Source organism: Bombyx mandarina, chromosome 12 (genome assembly GCF_030267445.1).
Source record: "Bombyx mandarina strain Sakado chromosome 12, ASM3026744v2".
Classification (NCBI taxonomy): Eukaryota; Metazoa; Arthropoda; class Insecta; order Lepidoptera; family Bombycidae; genus Bombyx; species Bombyx mandarina.
The window spans coordinates 7,479,756-7,490,811 of record NC_143219.1 but is presented as its reverse complement, the minus strand read 5'-3'; the positions used below and the strand labels follow the sequence as shown (position 1 = coordinate 7,490,811).

The window sequence follows — 11,056 nt, the reverse complement described above, 5'->3', positions numbered from 1 at the left end:
GCGCCTCACACATTCGAATGAAAAAAGTTGATGTGGTTCCATTTAATACGAAGTTTCGTTTACTTTTTTGTAGTTATCTTGTAATTTCAATAAAATAAGAGGTAATCAAAACATCGCCGGTCTTACAATACGATTGAAACCAGAAAATTTAAAATTTGAGTACCTAATGTTTGTACTGTGAGCCCAAAATGGACCAAAACCCTACATATTTCTACCCCAAAGCTGTCAGTCAGTTTGAACAGTAAATCAGTTTTGTTTAACAGATATTTGTAATATTTTATTTTACTAGGCGCAGTTTGTACCATGGAAACTTAGGAACCCTGGAGACTGAAATCACGTCCCAGGTCGGAGAGCTATTTAGCGTTATGAACTCAATGGGCTGTTAGTTTGCTAGTAGTTATGTTATGCATAGCTACAGAATTAATATAGAATTTAAATTACGAAAACATTCCGGTTTCTCGTCACGTGAACACTGTGTGATTATGTATGTATATCACCAAGAAATCGCGAAATCTATCTTTTTTTTTTAATTTTAATAAAGTTTAATGTACTTACTCCCTTTGATATGAATTTCGCCGCTTTTGCGGTGTTGAAATTGAAGTTCAGGGATAATGTGGAATGTTAATATAAAACAGTTGTTATGGAGAAAAAAAATATGCCGTTGAGTGCACTTAAAAGTGTTGTGAAATTGACTTTTCTATAGCGGAAAAAAATTACAACTAAATACACACACAACTTTACACTCGTTTTTTTTTTGTTATGCAACACATAAAAGTTTTATTTAAAATAATGAAAAAAGAAAATGTAGATCTAATATACATTATAATATATGTACTTAATATTGCAACTAAAGATTTTTAGTCTTACTGGTCACAAAAAAATAACATTCAATACTTAAATATGACCCGATCAAAAATTTTAATTGATTGTTGTAACAAACTAAGAATATTCCACATACAGGCGGTTTCGTCCAAGCTTTAATGCTATTAAAAAAGAAATAATCCCGACTGATCTTTGTGATGAACGTTGGTATTCAAATAATAACGTGCAAATGTATGTGCCGGTGATTAGTGTCAGATTAGTACCTATTATACCATAATCAATGTGTCTCGTATTAAATGTAAATTTTTTAAAAGAAATATATTTTCGATTTCTCATCACGTGAACACTATGTGAATAGGAATAGGTCAAAACATCGCAAAATTATAATGTTTGCTATAAACGATGATATAACATTGATGAGTTGCTATACCTTATTAAATAGAATTAAATTAAAATGATTTATCGCTGTGTCCCTATTGTTTTCGACGTTTTATGTAAAACCTTTTTATTATTTGACCACTAAGATATGATATATACAAACAGTCGAGTCAAAATACTTCACTATGAAGTAGTTTTGTTTATGCCCTTTATATTCTAAATATATATAAAAATATATATGTGTGTATTATCACTCATCATAGGCATCGGAAACGTTTACATTTATGTCGACATAAAGAGTTAGAACCCTTTTTTCTAATGTTGGATATTAGACACCTAAGCGCACATTTTGAGAGAAATCTTCTTTTATTTATTTATTGCTTAGTTGCGTGGACGAGCTCACAGCCCACCTGGTGTTAAGTGGTTACCGGAGCCCATAGACATCTACAACGTAAATGCGCCACCCACCTTGAGATATAAGCTATCTCAGTATAGTTACAAAGGCTGCCCCACCCTTTCAAACTGAAACGCATTACTGCTTCAGGGCAGAAATAGGCAGGGCGGTGGTACCTAGCCGTGCGGACTCACAAGTGGTCCTATCACCAGTAATAAAAGCGTTCCTCACAAAATCGTTCCTTACATCATGCGTCTTTCAAATTTCTTTCTATCTCCCTTTTTTGCGCAATATTTTATCTTCTGATATTCGCTTCTTCTTCTGTTTATAAAATAAATTCCATTTTTTCCATTATAGGTATTTAATTATGTATTTAATATTTTATTATACAAATCAAATCAAATCAAAAAAGTTTTATTCAACATAAATGAAAGTACATACTTGTTGAACGTCAAAAGAACACCGAAAGAATTCACAAGAATTAGCCTACGTCCTGAGAAGAACTGGCAAAAAACTCAGCGGGCATGTCTTTTTTTTTTTAAATATTAGATTTTTTATTTTATTTTAAATTTTTTAAATATTATGTTTACAGTAAGTAATTATAACATAACAATTATTACAATATTGAAATGCCCGGAGCGAGCAACTCATTCCCACTTTGTGCAATCTTCTAGATAATCATTGACTTTATAGTAAGCTTTATTGCACAGATGTTCTTTAATAGTTTTCTTAAACCTATGTATATGTAGGTTCTGAACATCTTGTGGGATTTTGTTGTACAGGCGCACAACTACTGCGTTTATCTCTTGGCTCTACAGTAGATTGGATAGAATTTCTATGACATCAAATCTTAGATAGTTGGATAAGATCCAGATTATTTTGCCCATAAAGTAATAATATTAAGTAAATTTAACATTTTTGTGTATAAAAAATGTAAGTATCTAAAATAATACGAATCAAAAGTGAAGGAAGTAAAATTGAAACATATCTTATTACATTGACCGGGGAAGAAACTACTTAAGAAATTGCATTCTTAAGTGTTGATTTTAACATGGGAACGAACTGTCAATTGTAAAGAACACTGTCCTAAGAGTACAAGAGGGACGTAATCTGTCGAGCTATTCCCGACGGTCGTTGATCTAATTGAGCATTTATTCGGTACGTGCGTGCTAATGGGCTAATTACGTATATGAGTCGTGAATTGGCCATGAGTCAACGTGGCAGGACGCGACCGGTCGTGGGTGTAGACGGTGTGGCTCCGGCGACTACTCCATCAACGCACATAAGTGCTCTGATTTTAATGTAAGATTCTCCACATTTGCGAACGTAAATGTAAGAACGCGTAACTTTCGTTTTTTTTTTATAATAGAATTTTGTATGAATGCATATTTTTTATTATTTTTTTTATTTTGAATGAATATGCATTCATACAAAATTATATTATAAAAAAAACCGGCTTGTAACATCTCAAGTTATTTATCAAAATCTGATACCATGAAATGGGTAGTAAAACAATATTTTTTCAGTCTTTAAGTCGTATCATTTGGCCATCACTTATGAATTTTAATTCTTGAAATTACTTAAGGTAAATGGCGGATGTTCCGAACATAATCAAAAAACTCATTTCAAAATACTTTTTAAAAACCTTAGCAACCAGAACTGGTCGTAAAATATTTCAAACTTTCGCTGTAAGCATGTATGTGTATATCTCAATATAATGACTAGCGAGAGACGCGCGCCAAAAACATCTTTATAATATTACAGATTTCAAAGACCTCCAAGTTACATCGCTTTTTATCTGATCTGTAGCTCTTTCTTAATTGGACAGTATACGTTTCGCGTAACGGCTTCGGTAGCCAAATGCAGTAGCCAGTAGCAATCACCGTGATTTGCGAAATGATTTAATGCTTAAGATAATTGCGATAAGATCTCATTAAATTCTAAATTTAAAATTTATTATCTGTGCCGTCCATCAGCTTAAAAAAGCTTACTGGGTTATTTGTCTATTCGAATGTAACGCTAATGTTTGTAGCACACGTTCGTATTTACATTTTAATAATACAGTTCCTATGTACATGTAATATATGTATAATTTATAACTCTTGAAGTTTAAATTATTATTATTATTATTACTTCTGTAACGAGTTTCGTTGAGGTTAAAAACTTTGTAGGTTATATTTTCAAATAAATTATAATATTCTATTTGAAAATAGCCTATGTAGTATATTTGTATTTTAAATTACTTACTATTCGTATTGCTTGAACTTTCTTTATTCTGACATTAAAACTACTAGTATCTGCAACCAAAATGATCAAGATTTACCTTAAAGCTAAATTTACATTATAAACGAATTAATGGCGTGGAACAGACTTGAGAATAATAATTTATTATAATTTAAACTGTACAGAAACTAATAGCCAACTTAATAAATTAAAATTTAATAGTCTTTGACTAGCACAAACCTACTGTCCGACCATATTTAAACTAATTAAATAATAACGCACCTGTTTTCGTACGAACGATTAATAACTTACTTGCTACACAGTTAAAGTATCAAGTTTTTATGTTTTGAAACTACTTATTCCAATTCACACCTTTAGTCAAATCATAAACGTGAGCTGTTTCATCTATTATAATTACAACTGTGTATATTATAGCTGATCGATGTACTTTCCTTCTTAGTAACAAATTGTTATGAATTGCTTATGCAATGCAGGTATGGATCCATTTGAATTTTACACATTTAAAGCTTAATTAGTTAGTGACTTAATTATCGTTAAGCTTTGTTCAGCGTTACAATGGCCGTACTGATTAGTTGAAACATTCATTAAAATTGCATCAGCATCGTCCTTTTAGGAATTCAATTAAAAATTCGTTTTAAAATAACTGTTAAACGTTTATTGGCTGGAAGTAACTAAACTAACTAAACTAACTGTTTATTAGGCAAGATGAAGCATTTAACCTTATTTTAGTTTTAGACATATTAGATTTAGACAACAACAGCAGTCCAGGGACTTCCAAGATTAACACGACTGTTCGCCTTGAGGCGTGTAGGATCGAATTTTCTATTGCATTTGAATAAAAATTGCTTTACAATACACCTACTGAAAACATTAATGATTCTCGGCAGAAATTCGAGCAAAAATTGTAAAGTTTTTTTTTATTGCCCTTGTAGGCAGATGAGCATACGGCCCACCTGATGGTGAGTGGTTACCGTCGCCCATGGACTTCAGCAATGCCAGGGGCAGAGCCAAGCCGTTGCCTACCGGCCGCGTACTACTAACTACCTAAAGTATATCATGCATATAAATTTCAAGAGATCTTCATTTATTTTTTCTTCTTTCTACATTTCTTGAATTTACTAGAGCTCTAGCACTTAACTCTGAGCGTAATATCATTATTGCACGATACTGCTACTTTATCTTCACGAGATTTTTTTTTATCAATTGATTTGTTCCCCATCAGGTTGTGAATGATCTACAAAATTCTTATTTTTTGGAACTTTAGCTCTCTTCACAGCTTTCGCGACATGTCTAGTAAGTAGGTCGGTGACAATTCAATTGTCATATTGGTTCAGGGTAATTTGTTCTTTTTAAAATCCCAGTTTAACTGTGTCTAAGCGATATTGACGACGGATGTAAAAGTAAAATTACCAATCGATACACTCGTATCAAATGATTGATTGTACCTCTTCATTGACCTGGGGGTTGAATCTTGTGTTAGAATGTAAGATGTATTTATGAAATGCGATTTCATGAATGTGTCAGTTGAATTCACTAAATCCGACTATATCAGGGCTTAGATTACGGAGGCAGATATTTGCGAGTACTACGAGTTAGTATGAATGGTTCGTCGTATCGAGTTGTTAGTAGTGGTGTGTCGTCTCGCACAAAACTCTTTTGGCGACTTTTTATTTATTTATTGCATTGATACGTGCCTTAGGTCACAGCCCACCTGGTATTAAATGGTTACTGGAGATGCAATGTGAACGCCGCCTATTGAGATACGAGAACTAAATCTTGATTGTATAGTACATATTATTGCTTCGCGGAAGTAATAAACAGTATTACAATACCTACCCGTACAGGCTCATAATATTCCTCATTACCAGTATGGCTATCATGTTATTTATGGACTTCACTCTGTTTATCTACGGCATTTATTTGACTTGCTTCTTCTACATTTAGTGTTCTTCAATACTTAACTTCATATCATAGGCCTGAAGGGAATAAATATAGGAATTTTCTATAATTATTTGAATCATAAAAAAATATATGAAAATTCAAAAAACGATATATTATAAAAAAAAACTGCCTCTATATATATTTTTTAATTATGTAATACTTGACCTTTTAGCCACAAACAGACAGTGAAATTCAATATTTTCTAAGAACAGGTGGTTTATTTTTTCATCCTCCTAGTAAAAATGACGACACTTTTCTTTGACACTTAGTATATACATTAAGTATCCTGCACACCTTCTGTCAGTCTCACACTAGCTACCGTGAAGTGAAGACGTATCTTTAGTGATTTTAGGTGTAGATGCTAGTGATTTCTGTTAAGTTTTATGTGAGAAACTGATAGTTCATACCAATTTCAATCATAATTATGTGAACAAGGTTTGAATTACAAGGATATTATAATAATTTGAAAAGGTTCGAAATACTTATAAATATTTAGTTTTTAATTGAATCTACAATTAAGTTTCAGGTCTCCAAATATAATACAAAATTTCAAAGTTAGAAAAGCAGTTTAATTTAATTAAAAATTTACTCTACATGTAATTACTTTAAAGTCTACGATGAGTTTCAAAGAATATTTTACATTTATTTTGATTTAGGATTCTTGACACTAACTACTATAAACATTTTATTAGCTATATTCTTACTTTTTTTTTATTACTATTATTGTAGCTGTAAAGTTGAATATTCTTAACCAAAAAATACTACATACCTACTTCATTCAGTATTTTTATTGGTTATGAAGCAGATAAGCTTACAGCCCTCCAGATTTTCTCAGATAGTTAATGGACATCCACAACGTCAGGGGCATAATTAAACCATTAAGTTAAAGACTTAACTTAAGAAGATACTATTTAATAGAGTATGAACTTTCGGTAAATTTGTCTTGTTCATATTTAAATTTGCAGTAAAGCATTAACAATTGTGACAAAATGGTAAGATGCAATTATAATAAAATAATTGAACAACGTAATTAAAATAGATACACAAGGTATTATTTTGAAATGTTACAGGAACAAAAAAAAAAACCATTTCAACCGTGAAAAAACTAAGTTTATTAAAACATTGTGCGCTTTCTTAAATTTTATTCTATTACTTAAAGCGACAATTTCGTCAAGTAATAATAAAAAAATGGCGATTTTGCTATACGAAGAATGCATCGAATTGATTAATTAAATAAAAAAATACTTTCACGTGCCTCGTATTTGTGTTTAATGTTATGAAGCCGCGTTGCGTTTTGTTGACAATATTTTTCTTAGCACCTGAACGAAAGTGGCGATCATTGTTTCTCGGTACAGTCATCGCCTAGATATGTAAGCGTTTTATTCGAACAATATTTAATCTAACGTCTATTGTCGGATGTCATCTGCCGGGACAGGTGCGTGCGCAAGTGAAAACAATCTTACGCACCAAGTTAACATCCTACCTGCCAGACGTGTTGAGAGCAACTTTACAGGTATTACATTTGCCGATAAGAAATGGTAGTGTTATCTCTTTCTGAATTGTAAATCCTTTGCAGGTTGACATCTGAAACACATTTTTTGTGAAACTCAATCTCATTCCTTTTGTATAAAGTTCTAATGTATCTGATGTAGAGGGGAAAAAAATATTAAAAGAGACACATTTTCCCCTATTGCTTTTTAGAAAAAATCGTAGCTTTCGTAGCGGCGTAGCAACGTAGAGTCATTGTTGTAGTGATCTCGTCTTCACAATGGATTTTCTTATAGTTGATCTTGCTGCAAATGTGAGACGATTCAATAAAATAGATTAGAAAATAAGAATGCATTGCTTCCGGTTACAGCGACTCTTTTATGGAGTGTGCGTCTTTTTTTTTTCGTGACTGTTTTTCCTTGAGGTATATGAATAGGAATGTAAATGGGTGTTAGAGGCGATGGTGGTTGAGAGACGAGGGCGGGAGGGGCGGGGGCGTAGTGCGGCACGCCCGCGGGTGGGCTCGACGCCGCCGCGTCTGGCGCGCACGGCGCCGGCGCTCACTCCGCCCGCGAGAGCCGCGTCGCGAGCACGTCATGCGTTGTAACCCAGCCGAGCACGCACGCCGAGCACATCGCGCCAGTCATGTTACCACACTCCGTTGTTATGTGCCGTTGCTTCGTTCGTGAACTAGTGCGAGTCAATCTCTTCCCGAAGCGTTGACCCTGCGTGCGAATCCCTCGCGAGGATATCGCGGATTTTGCGTACCCGTCTACGTTGGATGCGTTAAAATTTTGGGTGAGTGAGAGAGGCGAGTGGTCGTGCGCCCGCGGCCGGTTTGACCGCATTATTTTCGAAATACGTACGCCGCAATCCGGTCGACCGAGCTAGAATGATCAAAACACAATAACAACAAACATATAAATCTATCAGTCCTCATTTAAATTTCCAGATCGTCCTAATTCTCTCGATCGGGTACATCTAGACCGCACTTATTACGTATCGCAATTTAGTTAGTCTTGAGTATCTCCAGATTTGTTTGATACTGACAAATCAGAACACATTTAGTACAAATTTTGTGTTCTTTTACTTTTTATTATTGGTGAATAAGATGGTGTTAAAAGAATTTATTCATAAATATCGATGCATCCCGTTGATGTCTTTTACACGACAGTTTTGGAAAGCGCTTTTATGATAGAGCCTTGTTTACGGTTGATATCAGCGTATTATGGACTTGTTTGATATTTTTTATTCTTATTTTGATTTATCTTTGATCACCAAGGAGGATTAATATGAATATTAAAATAATATGATAACGGTTCAGTCGTCTCTGCAACCAGTTGAAAGTTTAACTTTATTTGATATTAATTACATTCAAAAATGACTAGCCCCTTCAGATGAATTTATATAATTTCGTGCTCTATTACTTGATATTGTAAAATAAACATTTCAATGGAATTTATGGTCAAATTATAACCAAAAAAAGTTTCCACTAAAAAATTCAGAACAATATTTTTTTCTATAGGTAAACTTTTTTAATTAGGAGGTTTTTTAGTTAATCTTTTTAATACAGCGCACATGTTGTGATTATAATATGAACATCGAAATTCATTTATTTAGAGTGTGTATTTGGCAATACTAAATTTATTCTTATTCGAAGTGCTGCTAGTTATTACCAAGTGGCATTGCATTACATAAACATGTTAATATTATTTGACGTACTGTTTGGTGTCATGTAATATGTTGAATGCCTAGTTATAATATGAAAAAAAAATGTTAAACGTGCGTATTAAAAGAAGAAAAAAAATGTTGATGTAAACAAACCAATCAGACGAAACTACCAAACACGAAATATATACGCTTTAGAAAAAGATTATTAGCTTGCAGAGAATCCATGATCGTATATAAAATAATAATTATGCACGAGTGTGCTACATTGTAAGCATGTCAGTGCATTTGTTAGAAAATACTTATAGATAAAAACAACTGCCGGTTGCTAACACTATCACTCTTTGTTAGCTCACTCTTAACTGGTAAAACGCATCAATGTATGTGCTTCTCCAGGAAGTTCTCGGTTCGCGGTAAAACTAATTCATTACACATAATTTATAATCATTTGAAAGACTCCGATGACGTTCACTTTAACGTATTTATAGCGTTGTCTCAAAACTTCCTCATGATAATGTGCTAAGATAATTGAAACTCAATTTACTAAGTTTTAAAATGTTTATAATTTCTAAGCTATATTCGTATTAATTAATTATTAACGTCTATTATTCTTTTGGTTTCAGGTGGGTCGAGGAGAATTATGCGTGGGGCGTGCGCATGCGCGGTGGTGTGCGCGTTGGTGGCGCTGTGCGCAGCCGCGGGCCTCGACGAAGCGACGCGTGTTGCTGCAGAGAAGCAATTATTGGCGTTGTTGGGTCTCCCGAAGAGACCGTCGCGTCGATCCGCTCCAGTACCGCCTATACCACGCGCCATGCGAATGCTTTACGAGGCAAGCGGAGCCATACCGGCCGCTGCGGCAAACACGGCCCGTTCATATCAGCACGTACCGACGGAGCTCGATGCGAGGTTCCCAGGCGAACATCGTTTTCGCTTATTCTTCAACCTAAGTGGAGTACCCTCTGATGAAGTAGCTCGTGGTGCTGATCTCAAATTTCATCGCGCGACTGAAGGGACGGGTCCTCAGCGCCTATTACTATATGACGTTGTACGTCCTGGTCGTCGAGGGAAAACGACTCCAATTCTAAGACTTCTCGATTCCGTGACATTATTGCCAGGCGAGGGCACAGTGACAGCAGACGCCATTGACGCAGTGCGACGGTGGCTCCTCGAAACTGATCAAAACCATGGACTATTAGTGCGTGTTATTGAAGAAGGCCAACACAACGTTGATGCAAAACGGCCACACGTAAGAGTTCGAAGACGAGCGACCGAAGACGAAGAAGAATGGCGCTCTCAGCAACCCTTGCTGTTGCTGTACACTGAAGATGCGCGAGCCAGAGAAGCACGCGAGAATGGGGAGTCGCGTCTAACTCGAAATAAAAGAGCAACACAACGGCGTGGTCATCGACCTCACCACCGTCGTAAAGAAGCTCGTGAAATCTGCCAGCGGCGGCCACTGTTTGTCGACTTCGCGGAAGTCGGCTGGAGCGACTGGATTGTCGCGCCTCCTGGTTACGAAGCTTATTACTGTCAGGGTGACTGCCCGTTCCCGCTCGCAGATCATCTAAATGGCACTAATCACGCAATAGTGCAAACTTTAGTGAATTCAGTGGACCCAGCCTTAGTGCCTAAAGCGTGTTGTATACCAACACAACTATCGCCTATTTCTATGTTATATATGGACGAACATAATCAAGTGGTGCTTAAAAATTATCAGGATATGATGGTGATGGGTTGCGGTTGCCGATGACGAAGGCACGCCCCACGCCCAGTGTGGACCTAGTGATTATTATATGTGGACTCAGTGTAAATATAGTGGAGGTCACCAAAACTGTACATATCTAATCTTGTATATATGCGTGTAATTATTATTCTATTAAAATGAAAATACAATAAACTACGTAATTATTACAAACTCTTTATTTGTTCCTACCTATATCCAATAAGATTAACAGTGTAGATGCAATATACAGAACTTACTGTAAGCTCAGAGTCTACATTTTCATGAATGATAATAAACTATTTTCAAAGAATCTCTATAAGATAAGCCAATACTGATAATTACAACGAGTAATGTTCCTAAAAAACGCGTCACCTAATAAAAATTTAAATAAAATCTTT

The 11,056-nt window shown here is 35.0% G+C and overlaps 1 protein-coding gene across 3 annotated transcripts in view; it reads left to right on the top strand.

The window, feature by feature from the left end:
* dpp (decapentaplegic morphogen) overlaps positions 1 to 10,850 on the top strand; it is a 22,640-nt gene extending 11,790 nt beyond the window's left edge. The window contains exons 1-2 of one of the 3 annotated variants that reach the window (XM_089731887.1): positions 6,079 to 6,250; positions 9,559 to 10,850. In XM_089731887.1, coding sequence (XP_089588013.1) covers positions 9,576 to 10,685 — 1,110 coding nt within the window. In that variant the 5' untranslated portion in view covers positions 6,079 to 6,250; positions 9,559 to 9,575 and the 3' untranslated portion in view covers positions 10,686 to 10,850. Of the gene's footprint in view, positions 1 to 6,078; positions 6,251 to 7,828; positions 8,066 to 9,558 lie in introns of those variants that run through there. The other 2 variants (XM_028181990.2, XM_028181989.2) reach the window with 2 other exon arrangements.
* Positions 10,851 to 11,056: the final 206 nt, after the last annotated feature.